The sequence below is a fragment of the Mchenga conophoros genome, linkage group LG9 (genome assembly GCF_057382185.1).
Source record: "Mchenga conophoros isolate Kocher_MC1m ecotype Shallow Benthic linkage group LG9, M_conophoros_male_GT1.1, whole genome shotgun sequence".
Classification (NCBI taxonomy): Eukaryota; Metazoa; Chordata; class Actinopteri; order Cichliformes; family Cichlidae; genus Mchenga; species Mchenga conophoros.
Window position 1 is genome coordinate 14551833 of NC_140534.1, and position 22497 is coordinate 14574329.

Below are 22497 nucleotides of genomic sequence, written 5' to 3' on the forward strand. Positions count from 1 at the left end.
ATCTTATCCTGAGATATTAAGTTTCCCCCTTGTTGTTATCAAATAAAAGCTAAGAGTCATTCACCACCTCTATGGTTTCAGATGATGTGGTAATAAGTCATCTGTGAAGACATAATTCCACAGGGAGTCGCCATTACACATGGAAAATCTTTGACTTCCCTTTAAATCGCAGCTTGCTCACAGGAAGGCGTGCTGCCTGCACTCATAATGTGTTTTTTTTGTTGAATGTAGCGTCTGATTGTCTTTATTTCCTGGGTGATGACCTTATGACAGCAGGTCAAACCCAAACTATGAGTGATGGAATAGGCTGCACAGCTGGTCACAAAGAGAGAAAAGAAGAGGCCAGCGATGAGATTACTCATCATGATTAGCTCCTCTGTTAGTCAGCAACATTATAAAAATGGAAGGAACTCAGAGAACATTAGTCACACTTCCAATAACCATTACTGGTAAATATTTGAGATTTCTGCTGTTTTTCTATTATGTTGTTTTAATGCAGAAGTTTATTTCAAACCTGCCATAAATATGCTGTAGTTATAAAACCAGATGTATAAACTACACGACTCAAGATCATTTAAAATGGGATGTGAACAAAAATTATATTATCATGAATGTATTGAAGAAAATGTAAAGATGTACAAATATGCTTTAAAGAAAATCTAAAACCTCAGTTCTGGTATCTGCACCCATCTGCGCCCTATTGGCGGGGACTCATGGCTAATAGGGAGGAGATGTGGGAGTCGCACAGGTCAAAGGGACTTGTTGGTTATGCAAACAGCAGGAAACATCTGCCAAAGGAGGTGAAAGAGTAGAAACCTACAAAAATGGGACAGTTAGGATGCCATTCTCAGTAGTAATCCTGGTGTGTGCCTCCATCTTTGACTATTTTCAAGTCTTTGTGAAAGCACTTTGCTTTTTGAGTTTCTCTTTCTTTATAAAACATCCTTGAATATTAACTTTTTAAAAGTATATTTTCAAGAAAATCAGGCCTTCAGCTACAATTTGTGAGACGACAATAAACCGCACACAGTCGAAGGACTGCGATGATTCCTCAAAAGTAGCTGTCTGTCAACTAAGAAATCTATAAGGCATGTAAGAGGACAGAATCACAGCTTCTAAAAACCAGTTTAAGCTTCAAAATGCACAAAATCACTATTCAGAGAGAGCAAACCAGACAGAACGGATTTGAAGTGAAGTCAGTCTGGTGTGGTGAACAGAGAGTTTCTAAACACTTTGGCTCAGCTGGATATATAAACAATAAGAGAAGGAGGACTCTTTAAAGATCGATAGCTTCAGTTATTTAAGCTGATCTCACTCCTTCTGTTCCTGTGACTCAAACAAATAGGTTTGACCTGCCATTCATACTTTCTTACACTGACACCACTTTAAAACAAGGTTTCCATGATGTCTGTTAACGTCCTTGTAAGATGGACTTCCACACACACAATGTTTGTGCTCTTGGATATCAGTTTTTATAATTACACGCACATATAACGACCCACAGTCTGTTCGGCGCCGGTCTCAGCTCTCCATTCTCATGCCAGTCTCTCGCTTCACTATAAAGGTGAAAGAGATTGTCATCAGTTCAAACGCCACCAGCTGTGGCCCCACCAGCCTCTCCAGCACCGCCCCCTTGAGCTCACTGTACTACTTCGCCCTTGCAGCTGAGCCAGGGACCACACCTCCGCAATAGACCTGTTAAATCTTGTCTCATGCCTCGTCTTCACCTCTTCTGCTGTCATCTGTAGTGGGAGGGACTAAGATGTGAGGAATAGAGTTAATTATGTGCAATCTAACGAATGACAAAGACGCATGTTTCTTGGCAGACTTGGGAACGCCTCAGTGTTTCCCTAAAGGAGCTGGAGGAGGAGAGGACCGTATGAGTGTCTGTGCTCAGTCTGCTGCTCCTGCAACATTAATGAAAGTATGAATAAAATATGAATTTGTGAATAACTTTTCAAGTGATTTCTGAATGTTCACTTTTACTTCTACCATATCGGTTAAATGCTGCCTCCTGGTGTCCTGTGATCATGACGTCATCATGAAATGATCACAACAATAAGTATTTTGTTGTCAGTTATAACACCTACAGCAAATAATAATTAATCACACAGACCATTAAACAAAATCTGATTTCAGAAGCTTTTATTGATTTATCTTTGTTCTCAGCTTGAAGACAGAATAACATTCATATTTAATGACATTTGTAGTATATTTGCTAATTCTCACCAATCACTAACTGCTGTATCTTTACTCATTTCTCTAAATTATCATGAATTCTGCCAATCCCTACTTACAAATGCCTTTGTTTGTTTCTCTATTTTACATTCTTTAAATGTCTTACTGTTCAGCGTCATCATTTTACTCTTTATTCCTTACTGTGAAGCAATTTGGTGTACCCCCTGCTTTTAAACGTGTTAAAGTAAGTAAAATGATATTGTATTGTATATATATATGTGAACACAAGACTGTTAAAGCGCTATGAATAATTTGCAAAAAATTATTTACATTTCTTAACAAATATTTCTGTCAAAGTGTGAACTAATAAATGAGCAGAAATGTTTCCAGCAGCTGCTTTACTTTAACTTTGTTTCATCGTTTTCATCATCTTTACTTAGATTAAATCTATGAAAATCAGCGTGTGAATTAAGAAACCTACGAGACATGTAAGAGGACAGACAGTCACTGCTTCTAAACACTGTGGTGCAGCTGGAATATACAAACTATAGTGGGAGGACTCATTAAAGATTAATAGCTTCAGTTATTTAAGCTGATCGATTTTCTACATGTTTATTTGAAAACATTGGAGGACACAGCAGAGTTCCCTGTGGTGGTGAAAGAGAGAAGAAGAATTGGTGAAAGAAGATGAAGAAAAAAGAAAAGAAGAAGAAAAGAGAAGAAAAAGAGAATTAATTAACAAGCAAAAAATACTAGGGTCTTGTTTCCTACAGCTTTTGCTTCATCGTTTCCATCATCATCATTTAGAAATCATTGGAGGACACAGCAGAGTTCTCTGTGGAGGTGAAAGAGAGAAGGTGAAGCACCATTAGACAGATACACACAGTGTCTTTTTATTACCTATATTATAATCTTCACACTTTTGATAGAAAGTCACTGTTGGTTTTTCTAAACTTTGTGTTGACATTTTTTTTTATAAATATTTTGTTTCTCACCTCATTTATTTTCCTTTTAAGCCACTCGGTGTTTGGTCTGAGGAAAAATGTTCTTCCTGCACGTGTTTTGACCCTGGAAGAAAAAAACAGAAGGATAAAGAAAGAAGTTTAAAGCGAAGAAGACAAATCAAAGGATTAGACATTTTCACTTTATTGTTAACTGAACATGTGCAGGGTCCATTTTGCATTATGCTGTGAGAGAACAGCTCAGGTTTCCTCCAAGCTCATAAGCACAAACTCACAGATTCCCCAACGTCACCACATTAGAAACAATCACAGAGCAAACAGTAGTGCTGTATGTTAGAGAGGGGAACATTTATCTGCTACATCAAGGTTTCAGTGCAAATCTCATTTTCATTGTTGTGTTTGTGGATTTTTAATCAAGAATTCATTTCTACATTTTATTTGGTTTAAATTTATTTAGAAGTTCTACTTACTCATAGCCATGAAGGCAGCCATGTCTGTCGTCTTCAACGCAGCTGATGATGTTTTTTGCCCATTTAGGTGTAGACATGTTTATTACACCACTGTTAGAATATGTTTTATTGCAGGTTTTCCCAGCGTGGTCAGCCCCTGCAGCACATCATCACACACATTATCATTATTCTTTGAGCCTTTGAGATATCATGGACAATTAAATAAACAACTCTCAGATGTTGTATAAATAATTTACTGATCCAGTTATTATGTGTAATATGAAAAATTACATAATTGACAAAAATACAGCTGGATTTAATCAGTCATATAAAATGTAGAGTTGCATTTTAAATGTATCCAGAAACAGCTGCTCTGTTACAGTCTGTGATAGTTTTAGTCTCTTTTCACACAGTTAGTTCACAGTGAGCAAGTTGCATTAAGACCAGATAGATTTATAACCGTGTTGAGAAACAGACTTTTAGCTGTTGTTACTGAGCTTTGACAACAGAGCAAACTCCAGAAATAAAAACTACCTGATACAGAGATGAGCATCACCACACTCAGGGAGATCAGAAGAATCAGGCGGCTGGTGGAGAGACTCGAACACATGTTGAGACGCTGAAAGGCACCAAATCTGAGTCTGGATCTGAGCTGTGAGCAGGTTTGTTACCAGCTGATGAACTTGTCAAAGTGTCTGAACTGTAGTTTGTCACAGAAAGAAGAACTGCATTATTTAAGCAGACTATTCTGAGGTCATCATTTACTGAGAGACCAACAAACACCCATCGACAAGCACATCCACAAGGTTATTTAGTGTGTCCTTTCATAGTCATTAAGCCCTTTATGTTATTCATACGCAATCTAATCTCAAATCATGCAGGAATAAATTCAGAATAAAGGTGACGAGAGGTCAATATCAGAAAATATATACAGAACTTTTTTATTAAACCATTTGTAATAAAATTATAGTTAAAATGAGCCTCATATGAAAAGAAAGAGTAATGGCACCAACAGGAATCCTTTAAGCTTTTTTAGTCACAAACACACAATAGAATAAACACAGTCACACACAGGCAGGTATTACATGCACTAAACATCTGGAAACAGGAGAAACTCAGAGCATCCTGTCATCATTTCATGAACACAGGGGTAAACCTCAATGAGGTATTAAGCCTCCACTCAGGGATTGTACTTTGCCCGGCTGTCGTATTGCACCATGCCAAACAAAATAACTGAAAACACGACTGTAAACCCGAGACCATTGACCTGACTCAAATAAGTAGAATGGAAAGAAGTAAGAAGGGAGAAAAGTGGAAAAACAATATCACACACAGAGGCCATCCTACAGTTTGGGCTGCATACCTGTACCAGTATATATTTACAGTTCACAGTTTTTACAGGACATTTCACACCTTAAGCTGAATGATTCACCTGCCACACAGCGTGGTTCGTTTCTTGTTAGTCAGTACTGACAAAAACTAAATGCAAAAAATGCAACACACAGTTCATTTCAAATCTTCTTTCAGTTTCATGATCCAAAACATCAAAACATTTGCTTTGTTCCTCGTCTTTCTTTTACTGTGAGCGTGCTCCTGAATGCCAACCAGCCTTATCTAAATGTTATACTTCAGCACTCCTTCCATAAGTACACACAGTATGAGCCACACTCGTGCTATATTCTCACAGGATGATACAAGTTCTAATTTTCAGTTTCATATTGCTTACCAACCAACAAGGATGATCTGATATCCTCGTGTTGGTGTTGTTCCCAGACCATCATGAAAATGTTGTTCCAGGTTCAACATTGCAAGTGACCAATCAGAATGTTGTGACGTTATTCTTTTGCGCGCCAAGCCATTCGTGCATTTATGAAATTCCAATGTTGCAAGGACAATATCAGTTCTGCTTACTGTTTATTAAAGGGTTACGGTTAGGGTCAGGGTCCGTTGATCGGCGGACAGAGGCGGTTTCACGCAGCTTAAGTACAGTTTTTTGTTTTACGCCGGTTTTTCCCGAAGTCGCAAAAGTATGACGTCACAACATTCTGATTGGTCACTTGCAATGTTGATCCTGGAACAACATTTAGTATGATGATGTGGGAACAACACCAACACGAGGATCCACACACCACATCTGCTGACTGCGACGCCTCTGTGATAGAACCGCGGAGAAAGAGTGAGCGCCCGCTGCTTTACACTCCCTTCAATCCCCTGGGTCCTAAAGCCTTTCTGGTAAAATCTCAAAACAATGATTCTGTTCATCTGCACGTAGTGTTTTCAGTGGGAGAAACATTTTTTCACTCATCCAAGTGAATTTTTCAGTCTCAGCTGATGAAGGTTTCCTGACATAATAAACAGCACATTTACATAATGACTGAAACCAGCACCACTGATTAACAATGGGACATGAGGTCAGTTCGAGTCCTGCATTGCTGTGTAGCTGTTTTGCATATAATCCTCAGACACACAACCATTGACAGAGTGTACGAGGCACAAAAGCACAAGTTACTATCGTTACTTTGGAGATTATATAGATGTTTCCCTTTTCTTGACAAAATGTCATCATACAACATGTTGCCCAGTCTCAAACAAATGCCTCCTCCACTCCTGTTATGAGCAACTGTGACAATCACATTCAACTCCTCCCAAGATATTGATGCATCATTAGTCTGAAGCACTTACATGATTTCCTCCAGAAATAAATCTGTATTATAATCATCATCTGCTTGGGGCGACCGTGGTTCAGGTGGTTGGGAAGCTCATCTGTAAACGGGAGGTTACAGATGAGGCTCGATCCCCCTGCTCTCTCTGTCCTGGTCGTTGTGTCCTTGGGCAAGACACTTCACCTACCGCCTACTGGTGTTGGTCAGAGGGGCCGATGGCGCGATATGGCAGCCTCGCTTCTGTCAGTCTGCCCCAGGGCAGCTGTGGCTACAACTGTAGCTTGCCTCCACCAGTGTGTGAATGTGAGAGTGAATGAATAGTGGAATTGTAAAGCGCTTTGGGTGCCTAGAAAACCGCTATAAAAATGCAATCCATTATCTAAGGCTTCATCAATTAAATTACCCAAACTCCCTCTAACCCTGGCTGGAACATGGTCTAGACTATCTACAGCAATCGTTCTAAAATCAACACGCTGCTGCAGTTCTCTGGAATTAAAATCAGGTTTATCCTTAGTCCTAACCCCACCACCCCTCTGCACAGTGTCAACTTCAATCACATTATCAGCATTGTCAACTGATTCAAAATGATCACTAGAAGATGCTAGAAGATCATCAAACATCAAAATGACCTGCGGCTCTTGAACATCAGTATCACCCTTTGCTTCAAAATGATCACTACACTGTACAACCTCATTAGTTACCAGAACTTATGCCTCAAAAAACCAAGAAAGCTTGTAATGCTGTTAAAATCAGCCCAACTTTTATGTAAGAAAGTCTACCAGCCAACATACTGGACACTGTTCTGCTGAACAACAAACAGTTATGTTGCCATCATTGTTAGAATCTTACAGTGAAACAAAGGCTCAGATTTAATTATCCTGAAACTAAGTTAAGGCTTTCCACAACTTTGTTTTGCAAGTTACATTATTTATAAAATCAAAATAAAATGTATTTACGGTTCAGCCACAAGTGCAGTCTCTAGATCACACAACACATTTGTTTTGTATTCAAACACAGAAGCTTGGTATATTGTAATATTTCAGGGATTGCTTGTTTCCAGTCGTGGCATTACTGCTCAAATGACTGTCGTGGATTTAGGTGATCCAAATGTAAGTGCAGAAGAAAGTCTTTAACAGAACATAACTGTCAGAGTGATAATTTAGGATTGTCACTTGTATTTGGAAACATATCATCATGTATGCTTAGAGATATATAATCGTTTGTATGTTGATAAAATGTCTCATCCTTATTTAGGTCTGCTAAGGGTCTGGGTGCACCATGACGGGGGAGGACGTTCACTCCCTTCTGTTGTTCTGGCATAGCTCATACACATTCACGGGAAGGTTGCATCTTGTTTTGTGATATATGGTCTGGCGGAACACACACTCTATATCTGTCTAGTTACAACAGTCTTTTTTCTTAGTTGGGCTGCTGCAAGGGAGGCTCCTGGCACCGGGCATATTGGGAGTTGCATCTCTTTGCAGACAACATAGTAAAATATGGTTAGGCCTGTCTGAGCAGGTTTCACCGGGTCATATTTTGACTCACACATAGAGGCATATACTCTGTTTACACACACATGCCCGTTTGAAACTGTCACATGTTGATGAGACTAGAGATGGCACGATACCACTTTTTAATGTCCGATACCGATACCGATATCATAAATTTGGATATCTGCCGATACCGATATGAATCCGATATAGTGTTTTTTAATCAACAAAACTGTTTTTTAAATATCTTGCTGCATTTTGTATAAGTTCATACTCAAGTTTAAAACAACAACTACACTAAAGCTATTCTGCTATACCTGTATGCAAAAAAAATATTTCATAGTTCAGCAATACTGATCAATCTAATAAACTTAAACCTACACCATCCTCCCTATTCTGGTATTTTAAAGAGTACTTAGCGTAAATATTAAGCAACCTAACTAATAGGGTTCCAACTCCCAGCAACAACAAAAATAAATAAATAAAAAATAGGGAACCACCCCTCACGCTCCACCTCATGATAATTAATCGACGTAGTCAACCTTAATTTGATGCAGTGTGAAAAAAAAATGCACAGAAATCAATTATTTTTCAAGAAATATTAAATAGATTCAACATCTTTCTTCAACAAAATTGCAGACTGCACAGATGGTACCTTCCCAAAGGAAAAAGTACCATAGCTTACTAGGGTATATATATTAGACTTAATAGTTACTATATACAGTAATTGACTTCTATTCCTTTTACATCAAATTAAAACTTTGGGTGTCAGATAATTATTTATTAAAAGCTAGACATTTTAAATGAGAATAAGAAAGAAAAGTATGTCTTTGTGCCCCCTTTTCCCTGTTAATGCCCTATCGGCCCCCCTGGCTAAACTTTGCTAGATCCGCCCCTGCACAGTTACCAGCCGTCAGCTAGAAAAAGATCCTGGAGTAGAAAGTAATAATAACTAAATTCTAACAACAGCTTATCAAGCTTAAACGTGCTGCTGTTGTTCAGCCACTGGTTTCCTCTTTCTGGTGCAAAGTGGGCCAAAAACAAACAAGAGAGACGGACTCGCGACAGAAAAGCCGATCAGCTGATCATTAAGCCGTTTCATGATTGAAGTAGCAGCAGGAGAGGCAGTCGCTTGTTAAGCTTAAGGCAGGAATGCTTTACAAACATTCAGAGATGGACTTACACACTTGCTTTACTTCTCTCGGGGATAACTTTGTCGGAGATGAAATGCCAGGTTGCTAGCGAAGCTCCAAATGCTATCCAGACCACTGACAGGTCCCGCATGCCACAGCCGCTCTATCACGTGATGCATACTGCTCCGACGTGCTAACGTTCTGAGGTGAGTTACGGCGTGTTGCAAGTTTTGTGAGGTGCTTTCGTGATATTTAATGGATCGGATTACATTTTTTATTTTTCTCCGATATCCGATCCAGTAATTTAGGTCAGTATCGGACCAATACCGATACGTAATATCGGATCGGTCCATCTCTAGATGAGACTATGCATATTCATGTAATTGCAATAAAAGGAGCACTAACGGGAGTTTCTGCAGACACTCTGACGTGGTTCGAGTGGAAGGAACAGCGCTTGACCTCAGTTGGCCTCCCTCGCGCGTGATCACACGAAGAGCTGTGTTTTGTTTTGCTGCTGCAGTTGATTGTCTAATTGTTCCAGCAGGGTTTGTACTTAGATAAACCCAACAATAACTTCCCTTAAGTGCAGTGACAGTGGATGTGGGTTGGAGATGCAATGAGCTTGAACCTGCAGGTGACCATCTTCACTGACCAACCATCTGTGACAGAGGACTCATCTCCTGCTGCTGTCCTGCAAGCAAACAATCGTGTTTTTTAGAGCACCAACTTATTTGCTGTCTTAAAACCTTTTGTTCTGCATTTGCGATAGAACAGACTCCAATTTAGACAATCTCAGGCTCCCTCCCCACCGGAGTGGTGACCTTGAATGTCCCGCTTGTCAGTCTGGATAGCCCTGAGCACCACCTGACATACAATAATGTTGTGGAATCTTTTTTTTTTTAAAAGGGCTGTGCAATCATGGCCAATAACTTTTCATTCTGATGATCTCCAGAATAATTTAGGGACAAAACAAATTTCAATGTTCAAACACCTGCAGACTTCACTATATACAGTGTAGACAGTGTGGTCTCTCTAAACTAAGTTTGTGGGATATGATCTTTCAAGAAGTATTTTTAGAGATAATCAGGCCTTTAGCTACAGTTTGTTAGACAACACTAAACCGCACACAGTTTAAGGACTGCAATGATTCCTCAAAAGTAGTTTTCATTATGAAAATCAGTGTGTGAATTAAGAAATCTAAAAGGTGTTTGTGACCCGCAGGAGGTACCTATTTCAATAGTACAGAGCTGCAGGCACACAGTCAGTTAAAAAGGGTTTCATGTTAATACAAAATAAAATTAACCATGTAACAGTAGTACCTAAAACAATTAAAAGCTTTACTTTATTAAATACGGTTAAAACTATAAAACTGTATCACAGTATGCGAGAGACAGGATAAGCGACAGTGAACTTGATAAAAACAAATCAACATGTGACACACATTAAAAAGGAGGCAACTCACAATTAAACCCCGACTTGGCAAAAAACTTTAAAAAGGTAAATCATCAGTGTCATCTCCCCTAAAGCTCAAGAGCGGCAATGTGTGTGGCATTGATTGATTATTTGTGTTTTATGGTGTTTTAGTCTTAACTTTTTATTATATTTTGTTAGGTTTTAAAGGTTGCCTGTGTGTGTTTGTTCCTTTTTCTCTGTTTATCATTTACTGAGTTGTTTTGTGTTTTATGTTGCTTGATTTATAGGTTTCTTTTATTTTGCTTTAGTGAAGGCACGGCCGCTTGCTGTGGGGGCTAGGGACGTGTGGTGGAATTCCCTCTGATGCATATGAGTGTACACACTGGGAAACAAGTATAACACACAATTTAAGTTACAGAAAGACTGCACGGTAGAGTAATTGGTGGCACCCTTGGGCACTCCGATCTGTAGGTTGCCTCCCCAGGTGGCCGGTCTCCACCATTTTGATTAACTATTTTATTGAGCTGCTATTTTTAACTAGGGCAGCACGTGGCAGCGAACCTTGTTCTTTTAAGTAATGTTTGTGTCTTAATGAAATGTCTTAATCTAAGGTTTGGTATTGCTAATCCTGCTATTTAAGTCGGTTTCTTATCTGCGGCTCTATATTGGTGGTAGTTTCTCTAATAAGTTGTCTTCTATGAAATTGACTTGCCAAACCTCTGCTTGTTAATGACGAGCCTGTGTGCCTTTTGTTACTGTTACAACGTTTAGACTGGCTGTTGTAATCTCTCCTGGGGTGTACTCCCTCCCCAGGTGGCACCCTTAACACTATTTAGTTACCTTTACCAGTTTTCCTCCTTCACACCACCACACATACAATAATAATAATAATAATAATAATAATAATGGATTGGATTTATATAACGCTTTTCAATGCACCCAAAGCGCTTTACAATTCCATTATTCATTCACTCACATTCACACACTGGTGGAGGCAGCTACAGTTGTAGCCACAGCTGCCCTGGGGCAGACTGACAAAAGCGAGGCTGCCATATCGCGCCATCGGCCCCTCTGGCCAACACCAGTAGGGGAAATGTCTTGCCCAGGGACACAACGACCAGGAGAGCCCGGCGATCGAACTGGCGACTTTCCGGTTCCAGGCTTTCCAACCTCCTGCGCCACGGTCGCATACAAGAGCCCATCAAGAACTATACAAACAAAAACAACTGGGCTGACTGCAATTTCATACGAATACATTTCAGGGCTGTAGCCAAATATTTGACTACACTGATACACATGACATTTTTTTAAATGATTTTGGTTTTTGCTTTGCTATTTTCTTTCAATCAGTTTTTCAACAACGTTTTCATGTTTTTAAGTTTAATTGAGGTGTATTTCCATTAACCATTTTTATGGTCACCACAAACATGCACCATATATATGTCTTTGGGAGGAAGCAGGAGTACCAGGATCATGCAAACTCCACACGGAAAGACAGTCTTGGATTTGAGGCCAGGACCTTCTTGCTATAAAGCAACAGTACTAACCACCACGCCACTGCAAGACCCTTACTGGCATCAAGCACTGTAGAGAAGTAGTTATTAAAAGCTGTGCACATGTCTGAAATGTTACCTCGCTTTCCAACATAGTGAATGAATGAATGAATGAATGAATGAATGAATGCTTTATTGGCCATATGCAGGTTGCCCCACAGAGGAATAGGACCCCCCCCGACTTACACACACAACAACAAGACATCACATGGGAATACAGTCGGAGACCGGCAGCGTTGAGAGAATAACACTGAAAAAATTACACAACATTGGGAAAAGTACAAGAGGAAAAAAAGAGACCTCTTCACACGCTGGGCAACCTATGGGAGGACAGCATGAGAACAGGAAACAAAAAAACTCCTCTGCACAGAGAGCACATTAATGTCCACATCACAACATCAGAGCACATGACAAGCCACAGGGGATGGATAGGGGGTGGGGGGTGATTCGAAGGAACACAGCAGTCGTCCTGCACCATGCTATCATTTCAGCGCGGCACGCAGACCCGCTGCCTTCCCCCGCAGGAACAAGCATCGAAGGCGTTTGGAAGGGAGGGGGATGAGTGCGTGCTTATCAGTGTAAGTGTATGTGTGTGCGTGTCCATAGTTCAGCTGAGACAGTGTCCTTCGCCGTATCAGGCTAAGTAAACAGTCCTCCAGCCGATCCAGGTGTCCTTCATGGGATGGGAAGAATAGTCATCACACAGTCGTTATCAGGGAGTTGTTTTGGTGGGCTCCAGCCTTGGGCCTAGCAGCTGGCGCCGTGGTGTCCAAATGTAGAATATTGTTGATTTCTCCTTTATGCGAGCAGCGAATTTAGCACTCTGACACTGGGGCCTCGATTTCCCGTTGGAGCGCTGCGAGCCTCCCCATGATGGTATCAAGCTTCTGTTCCGTGGTGTTGTCATTCTTTTGGTTCTGAGACCCCACAGCTGCAGTGAGCCGTTCTGCGATGTTATCCAACTTTCGCTCAAGGGTGTTATTGTGAGCAGGCCCCTCTCTGATGTATCCCATCATACGCTCAATGGTGTTAGTTTGAGTCTTCACGGCAGCTGTAAGCGTCTCCAAGGTGTTAACCATGCTGCGTTCGGTGTGGGAGGCCGCGCCTCGCCCCATCGCTTCAATTCCAGCGGTCAGCTTAGGGGGAGTTTGAACAGCCGGTTCCGCTCTCTTATTTCTCCGATAAGTCAGGGCCAAGCCAGCTCCGATCAGCAAGAACCCCGTTATCATGGTTCCGAATAGGTAAATATCCTCAGCGTCCTCGATAGACAGTCCCGCCAGGCACAAGATCCTCCAGGTTTGCCACCCATCCATCGTGTATCCGGCAGGGAAAGTCCCTCCAGGGCACTCGGGCTCTCCCGAGCCCAGACTTCTCGTTGAGAAGAGGGTGTCAGTTCTTCTTTTACTGTTAAAAACAAGTTGTGATAGAATTAAAAATATTAAATTTCTTGGTCTGTAAGAAAAACCAACCAAGAAGTAGTGCAGGCAGATAGATAACAGTGTTTGCTTGGAATAAATGAACCAAGTGCTTCAGTTTATCTAACTACAACTTCTCCTCTCTCTCCACTTTTGCTTTCCTCTCTCACTCTCTACACCACAGGGAGAACTACAGTGTCCTAAAGGCATCTCCTACAAACACAGATATGAATTCCTGGATGAAGATGAAACTGTGACCACAGAGAAGCATCAATAAAATAAAAAATGCTGATTTTCAGGCTCATGTCAAAAGTTGTTACTGAGAATAAATGATCAATTTAGAAAGGTGACTCTCTTTTTCCTTTGTATTGATGATTCACTGTATTTCTATGCTTACTGTCTGCAGCAGTGACAGAAACACCGGAGTTATAAATAACCGATCAGCTAGTTCACTGACCTCAGAGACCATGTCAGCTCTGACATCAGAGGTGTGCGACTGACAGCGGTTTTACTAATACACATGTTATAAATAGAGTCATTGCAGACCTGAGCTTGTAAAGCTTTGCATGTTTCACCTCTGAAACATCTCATGACACAGCTTGAATACACACAGGACCAAATGTGTCTGAATTTCCACAAGAAATGACTTTGCACAGTCAACAATGAGCGCCATGGCAACAGTAGTGGTGATGAAAAACATAAACGAGTGGAGAAACAAATTTAATTTCTAATGCGAGTTATGGACATCACATGTTGGTGTATTTTGTCGGCAGCATAACACAGATTAAAACCATAACCTGACTGGTCAGCAAGAAAATGTAGCTTCTGTTGTGATGTCACTGTAAAATCACATATTTTATTCTAATATTTTAGACTCGTTTTGGCAAGACGGGATGTTACCTCAGCTTTAGAGCCACAGACACCTCTGGTATCATAACGCCTCCATCATTCAACATCAAACTGTATAAATCTGACAACAGCTTCCCATCTGACCTCTTCAAAGTTTTTAGTTATTGACTTATTTACTTATTTTATATACAATTTAATGAAGGCATGTAAAATGAATCCTTCATACAGTTTCATTTTGACTCTGATGAATAAACTAAATGTGGGACAAACACAGTGTTTGTGTGGGACAACAGCACATTACCAAAGCAGGGAGGCTGTCAAATATCTTATATTTTAATGCAATGTTTTAAATTCTCTTGCTAAGTCAATACAACAGGAAGAAAAGGAGGCTAAACTTTGTTGTTATGATCTCACACAATAGGCTGTATTTTATTCAGCTGTTCTGCCTGGTAACAGTCTTTGGGTTTCAGTAATGATGTGTCCATAGATCAACATGCCTTTTTTAGCCATTTCTGTATATTTTAGCAATTTTTAGCCAAGTATGACTTACAAATAATGTCACATCACATCATATTTTCCCTCAGTTTCTCAGAGTATATTGCTGCATCATTTTCTTTGTGTTCATTTCCATCATATTTACCAAAATCTGCACAGCGTGTAACTTTCGTGACTTTCCCTGTGAGTCTCCGTGGGTATAGAATTAGACAGGCTAAACTTAATTTAAGTATAAGAAATGTTTCCATTCAGCTGCACTGACTAAAGCCAGACCTTATGAAAGTGCATGTCCTGCAGAGTCGGTCAAAATGTGGGACAGGGGGACATAAAATGTTGTGCAGCTGCGCTTAAAGAGGGACATCAGGTCACCCTATACAGATACAGGTTTCATGTCCCAGTGTCCTCATAAATGCACATAATGTACATGATCCAAAGCAACACTTTTCCTCAGTTTCCTCTTACGTGAAAGTTTTCTTTCATTATCAGCTTTTCGTTAATATTATTTGTAAGGATTAATAAAAATAATGGTTTTGCCTCAGCTCTGTTATGAACTGATTTCTACCTGTTATATTTTACATGTTAACAATTTGAAAGAAATGTGACACTGAGTCAGAACAGAAATTTCTCTGCACTGCCGCCCAGAAAAAAATTCACCAAACTGCATTAGATTTTACTTTAAACATGATCCATATTTATTTAGAGTCACAAAGAACAACTTTTATTACTGTCATCTACAACAAATTAGGAATGATGTTGATGGCTTAAAGGCTAAAATAATAACTTACATAATAAATAAATAAATACATCTGCAAAAAGAATTACAATTAAATAAGTACAAAATGTTGTCATCAGCTTCTTTGCTCTGATGTTTTGTGGTCTCATTGTTGCTTCATACACTTATCACCGGAGGACATTTCAGTTCTCCCTGTGGAGAAGAAAACAGAGAAATATTTACAGTTAGAAATATTTTATTATTACTGTCTGTTAGGCTGATCTATAGTTTTGTCTTTCCACGTTACTTCACAGTGGGAGTCTGACATTATCATCCATCAGTTTCACACCAGCAGAGGCTAATCAGTGGCTTCCCCCTCCTACATTTTTAGAGGTTTCCTTTCATCCCATATCTCTTTATAAAACACTGACTTCACTGGATGAGCCACAGCAGTTGTGGCCAAATCTAAAAATAGCTAATTTTTCTTAGAGAAAGAAACAGTGTGTTGGAAAGTGTGGGTGTGCAGATTTATTATGAAATGGCTGCAGCTAATGACACCCGATGATTGCTCAGCACAACAGTCACTACGTACTCTTTTACATAAGTGGAGTGCTTTTACTGACCCACAGTCAAGTGGGTAATAAAAGCTTTAAATTGAAAATATGTACTTTAATATAAAAAATCCTCTTATAAATTAACCAATAATGTTGTACACATTTTGTGACAAGACGTAACAGCAGTAATCAGCTGCCTTGTTAGTTAGTTCCTAATTCCATAGTTGAACTCCACCTCCACCATGCTGGGATACAGTTGGTGACAGTCGCCAACCTCGTGTGCATAGTGACACCAGCTCTCCTGCAGGTCCTGGTTAGAGCGGCCCAAACCAGTAGCTCCCAGTGGATTTCCAGAAAAGAACGTCTGCTGTCACCAGGCACAGTTTGAGATGATGGAGCTGGAGTTCATTCAACCGCGAGATGAGAGATTTGAGGCAGCTGAAAGACGCAGCGACTAAACTAGACGGGAGGGGATTTTCCAGTGATAAATTCACTGTAGTCAACGTATCGTGCTGACTATGTTGGAAGATGGACGTTTGGCAACTTAGTTTAGTCGGGTGTTTCCTTTAGTGGAACTCAATCCAGTAATCTTGTTTGCAGAAGAGTCACTTTGAGCGATGTCACCTTTGACTCACCTTCTCTATTTTGTCTTTGAGCCACTCAGAATTTGGATCAATGCACCATATCTTATTTTTATGCCGCTTGTTGATGATGCTAAAAGCAGAAACACAAACAAGTGAAACATGTTGTTACATCAGTGTCTCAGTGCAACATGTATAATGTACTCGTTATTAACATGGAAAATTCAGAGTTGTGTTTAAATCTAGGCTTGCTCACAGGAAGGCGTGTTGCCTGCAGCGATAGCGTGGTTTTTGTTCAAAGCAACTTTGGATTGTCTTTACTTCCTGGGTGATGACCTTGTGGCAGCACGGCAAATCCAAACTCTGAGCTGAGGAATGGGCTGCATGAAAAGAGAACAACAATGAGCTTAATCAGCATGACATGACACGAGTGTTATTGTAAGTATGAAATGAACTCAACAAATATTAGGAATACTGCTATTATTCATGATTATTAAATGTTCCTGAAAGACATTGATCATTTTCTCTTAATTTTGACATTAAATGATTCATTTCATTCAAGAGATTTTCTTAAAAGAAAAGAAAGTGGGCTCTAGATCTTTACGTGACCCCTAGTTTCTGTTATCCAATAAAAAATTATTACAACTAAGCAAACAGGCATCAGGTTTCTCTTAAGAGGATCAAAACGTGAGATTTAACCTCTAAAAGTACATTTACTGATTGAATTGCTGTATTGAGGTTGTTTGCACTCACAATAAAACTGTCAAAACAATATTAAACATCTCTCTGGTGTCATTAAAGTTTGAGATACAATAAAGATAGTGTTTCCTTCTATATAGTGAAAACACTGCAAACACCATTAAAAGAAGAGCTGTACCTTTCTGCACAGAGACGAGCATCACGACAGGCAGACAGAGCAGGAAAATCCAGCGGCTGATGGAGAGAGTCGGACACATCTTCACGAGCTGAAAGGCGCCAAATCTGACTCTGGATCAGTGCTCTAAGCAAGTTTGTTAGGCTGACGCTTGTGTGATCTTATATACTGTAGTTTGTCACAAAAAGAGGAAATGTGGAAATTGAGCAGGTATTCTGAGGAAATGATGTACAGCAACAAACACTCCCACTGTGTGTTCTTCATGTCTTTATATGTTCACGTTTGTTGTTTTCTTCTCCTTTCTTCAAACTGGCCACATGCTGCCATCATCACCTCTTACTCGTCATCACGCTCATAGCTAGATTGATAAATTGTGGCTGATGTGCAATCCATGCATGTATCATTTTAGCTCAATGACTACGTGCTGTTCAAAGTAGGCCGGACCTTGAACTTTGACCTATTTCTTCACCAAATAGGAGTTATCATCGAAGGGTTTTTCAGATCCACATTTTTAGCTTTGAACAGCAGAATCCAAAGCTTGACTGTGTGGTTGTAGCAAAGCCTCCAATGAAAGGGATTTTCTTATTGTCTATCCTTTTTTAGGTTTGTTCCTTTCAGTACACCACCCTACAGTTAAAGTTACATGTTCAGTGGACATTTTTGTAACTTTTTGACTACAGACAGAGCTCATTTAAAAGTATACATTTACAGAGTAAATCAGGCCGCCAGTTTTCTGTCCGTAAGACATCACCAACTGCATAGAGCTGCCATGAAAACTGCTGTTTAAAATGAATTTTAAAAATCTATTAAGCATGTAAGAGCACAGCGTGTCATGCCTTTCCAGCCAATTAAAGCCTTAAAAACATAAAATCATTTACCAGAGTGCACACTACACCAGAAAAAGAGCAAGATAGGGAGAGAGGAAAGTGAAATGTAGTTGGGATCCAATTGATCCAAAGGAGAGAGCGGAGTTCTATGTTCCTACCCTAACCTATGGCCACAAGTTGGGGCCATAGTATTGAGTATTGACTGAAGGAGTAAGATCAATGATTCATGGATTTCATGGATCTGGGTTTTCCTGTATTCCGACAGAGGACCCATGTATCATCCCCGAACTGCTGTTTTGTGAGCTCTTGTTCTGTGCATTTGCCCGGTGAGCCCAATGGTTATTTACAAGCCGATGGTTTTGTTGTTTTTGTAACGGCATAAACAATGAAAGGTGGTGGATTGGCCAGATTGTGGCCGATGTGTAAAAATTACCGAATTGTTTGGTGGTGTCTGTGGCGAAGCTTCCACAGAGGCCAGCGGGTGAATGAGGGAAAGGTGAGGCAGGAGGAGGAGAGACTCGAGGCAGGTGTCAGGTGAACTAAACTTTAGGTAAGAAGTTATGACCTGCACTCTATCTGGGTCAGATATAAAACAAGTTTAGGTGTAGCACGAAAAAACCCTTTTCTTTCTGATTCTCATTTAAAATATCACGCTTTTATTAATTATCTAAATCGTATAAACAAAGTTTTTATCTGATGTAAAATGTATAGAAATCATATATTCCAACAAGACAGTGCACATCACTGTCACAACAACGTTTGTTTTCATTCAAAGGCTTTATGGCTTTTCCTATAATACCTGGTAGGCCGGTCTCTACTCAAAACGCCATGGTCAATTTTTTTTACCGACAGATCCATACAGACCCAGTACTGGTATTTTTTCTTATGCAGATGAGGCATTATTTCTGTACCATTGTTTAATTCCAGAGGTTTTTAAGTTATTTTTTCTTGCACGTGTTGACATGTAAAAGCCAATGTGACATATTTTATTTCACAACTCATTAACTGCACAGAGAAGGCATCGTTTAAATATGTTAAATATGTTTCTTTAAGCAAGTTCATCAGACAAGCTTTTACATGAAATACAATAAAGCTAAACTAGAAACACAAACATAAAAGTAAAAAATAAAACAAAACCAGGAAACAGAACCTGAATAATACCAGAAGGACAGCAGAAACACACAGTCCAGTAAGGGTTCAACACAACAACTGAGTTGAGAGTGACGCGGGAATGCGACACAGCAGGAGAGCAAAGCTGGGAGTGATCAGACCTAGACAAAGGAAGCAAAGCAGAATACTTTAACAAATGACAGACTGTCAAAGTAAAACAAGAAGTATAACACAGAGGTGCAGACGTGACACTGATATTGTTTATCAAAAACTTTGTAGCGTCCCCACAAACCACATCTGTGTCACTTCTGTAGGGAGAAACAGTGAGCACCCACTACCACCTCTGCTTTATACCCTCCCTAAAATCCCCTGGGTCCTAAAGCCTTTCCATTTACACTATGTTCAGGTTTGTTGCATCAAATTTAAACTCAGCCCTGTGTCACACGCTGCCAACATTACCTCTTACATGTCATCACATTCATAGCCAGATTGATAAACTGTGGGTTGACTTTTCAGTTTGATAACCACCAGCGTGTGACCGCTTACTCTGATTGCTTATATTAAAGTAAGAAAAACAAAATATGGAAAATAAATCCTCTAAAATATTCTTACCAAATTGGCTCTTTCTTCTGAAGACATTCACCTGGGACAAATCAAGATTTGAAAAAATAAAGATTAACTCACATCATCTGTTTGACCGGAACCACTAAGGTCTACTTGGGTTATGTGTACAGCTAGCAGAGGTGGGTCTGAGAGCAGTCTTCCTGACTTCATGTGAGAGGTCAGTGTGTCACAGCTTCTAAAAATCAGTTTCAGCCTTAAAGTGTATAACATCACAAATCAGACTCTGCAAGAGAAGAGAAAGCAAGCAAGAAGGAAGTGCTGAGTTAGACTGTGTGTGCTACTCTGTTTGTGGGTAACAGAGCAGAGTCTGACAGCAAAGCGATTAATTTACTGGCTGATTTATGTTCCTACCCTCACGTTTGGCCACATGTTGTGGGTAGTGATTGAGTGTGAGATCTGTTATTCGGGGGGTTTCCAAGAGATTTAGAACTGACAAACTAAAACGGTTAAATGTCAATAAGTCTTATTGTAACTAATGAAACTGAGAAAGGGAACGTAAAGGATTGTCCCTCAGGAGACAGATTCAGTGTTTCCTGATGCAGGGACTCACAGACAGATGGTTCATTTATTCAACTGCATACTTTTCCCAGTTCTCCAAGATAAGCTCATCCAAAGCTCCTTTATAAAGTCCAAATCCTCTTGGAATGTGTTGCAAATGTAAAACTCTCTAAAACTCAAATGTATTAATCATACACAGACACACTTGATAGAGAGGGATGGCAGAGATCAACACCTGGAGGACAAGGAGGACTAGAAAGAGTAGATCATAGTTTAAAGCAGAAGAAACGAGCTTTGTCTAATAGGTGTCTGGACTCATCCTCAGATCATTCAGGTGTTCACAGCAAAACTGATAGTGCCCACATCTAACAGAAAGAACTGAGGTTGTTTGAGCAGCTGACTAAGACACTTCCTTGGTAAGGTGTTTCTGGCCATGAATAGGAAAACTCAGAATATAACAAATCATAAACAGAGAACACTACAGCAACATGAAATCACAGACCAAGAAAGGGTATTAGCAACAGTGCTCCATGTTGAAAGATGTCACAGTTCCTAACACCTTTAATAGACTGAGAAAGTGGGAAAGTGAGGCCCTCTTGAAGTATAACTGGTTTCATTCAGTGGGTATGATTCAGAAAAGGTCACTTTTAACTGGCATCACCTTAAGACAAGTTTCCAAATTTAGGATGTCCCAGTCTGTTACATCTCCTCTCCCCTGTCATGACTCTTCAGCTGTGGCCCAAAACGTCGGCTGCATCCTCTGGAGACATCATGGTCATGGCTTCCTCTGTCATTTAATACTCTTTATGACCCTTCCACCTGCTTTTTAAACATACATTTTCCCCTGAGTTCAAATGATTTATTAATACAGTTTTGAAATGGATCATCATGTATTTTGTATGTGATCAGTGGCGTATTAAAGATTACTAAAAAAAAAAAAACAGTAATCTTAAGCTAAATTATGGTGTATATTTGTTGAAAATGACAAAGAATAGAGGTGGTTTTTGTGGTGACCACTCATTAAAAGCTGTTAAAAACAAAAGTCATAGAGGAAAGTACTTTCAGATTTGACCACAAAACTGGGTCACCCATTAATTGCAGATGGTTATTGAAAGGAAACCCCCATAAAGTTACATGTAGGAGGTGCAAACCACTAATAAAATCAACACCCGCAGGTTAACATGAACGAAACTGATCACGTCACAGAGAGTCCCTGTGCTCGGTCTGTGGAAAGCCCTTCCACAGACCAAGGGAACATCTCTCTTTCTCTCTCCATATATATATATATATATATATATATATATATATATATATATAGTTTGAGTCCGTTCAAGCAGGAGATGAGAGATTTGAAACAACTGAAGAACGACACTAGCAAGATTAATTAGCACTTCCCCTGCCGGTGGCGGACTCCCTCAGGTATCGGTGCGTTGGTGGTTCTTTGTATCTGGGGGTGGGCGTCCGGGTACACACCGGCTCACTCCTTGGCGGCCGCTTATTGGGGCTCGCTCGGGCCACTTCGGAGGTGGGGTGCCCCCGGCCTCTCGGCCTGGGGCTCGGTCACTCAGGCACAGCTGGCTGCCGGCGGAGCTCAAGGGCGCGTCACTGCAACTCCCCCTGGCTTCTGCTCCGCGGCTGCTGAATGAGCCCTCATCTGGGACTCTCCTCAGCTCTTACTGGGACAGTGGCGCAGCTGCCCCTCTGTGGGTCTTCCTTGGTCTCTTGTGTTCTGGGGGCCTCTGGATGTCTGGAGTTTTGATCTCCTCCATACCTGCTTGATACCATAGAGGACAGGGCTGTGGCTCCCCACACTCTATAGCAGATCATTACATGGAGAAACCTTACATGGAGAATACAAGCATGCTGATCCACACAGGTATGCACACAGGTGTACACATGGGTATTCACAGATGCGGACTACAGCTTTCTTGGCTGCTGCCTCAAAGCACACTGTGCGCTGTCTATCTTGCGTGCTGCACAATATCGTTTATTATTTAGTAACTATTGATATCTACTGCTAGCTAGTTTATTGTGATGGTGCTGTTTTTTTTTTTTTTCTATTATTATGTTGCTCTTTGTTGTTTGCTGTCTCCCCTGTTTTTTTTTTGTTTTTC

At 40.3% G+C, this 22497-nt stretch overlaps 3 protein-coding genes across 5 annotated transcripts in view; 1 reads left to right on the plus strand and 2 right to left on the minus strand.

The window, feature by feature from the left end:
• The window catches only part of LOC146567009 (uncharacterized), a 435082-nt gene that overhangs the window by 297647 nt on the left and 114938 nt on the right, over positions 1 to 22497 (plus strand). The gene's annotated exons all lie outside the window — the stretch shown is intronic.
• On the minus strand, positions 2129 to 6394 carry LOC146567033 (uncharacterized). Of its 3 annotated transcripts, none has more exons than XM_085285920.1 (5): positions 6272 to 6394; positions 4124 to 4289; positions 3611 to 3746; positions 3174 to 3246; positions 2129 to 3013 (listed from the first exon to the last, which is right to left on the minus strand). In XM_085285920.1, the coding sequence occupies exons 2-5, from the start codon at positions 4197 to 4199 to the stop codon at positions 2978 to 2980; spliced, it is 321 nt and encodes a 106-aa protein (XP_085142046.1). In that variant the 5' UTR covers positions 4200 to 4289; positions 6272 to 6394; the 3' UTR covers positions 2129 to 2977. The 3 variants fall into 3 exon arrangements, with proteins under 3 accessions (XP_085142046.1, XP_085142045.1, XP_085142044.1); XM_085285919.1 differs by lacking the exon at positions 6272 to 6394 and adding an exon at positions 5320 to 5732; XM_085285918.1 differs by lacking the exon at positions 6272 to 6394 and adding an exon at positions 5316 to 5730.
• On the minus strand, positions 15278 to 17628 carry ccl34b.8 (chemokine (C-C motif) ligand 34b, duplicate 8). Its single transcript, XM_085285921.1, has 4 exons — positions 17328 to 17628; positions 16707 to 16830; positions 16505 to 16583; positions 15278 to 15528 (listed from the first exon to the last, which is right to left on the minus strand). The coding sequence occupies exons 1-4, from the start codon at positions 17404 to 17406 to the stop codon at positions 15493 to 15495; spliced, it is 318 nt and encodes a 105-aa protein (XP_085142047.1). The 5' UTR covers positions 17407 to 17628; the 3' UTR covers positions 15278 to 15492.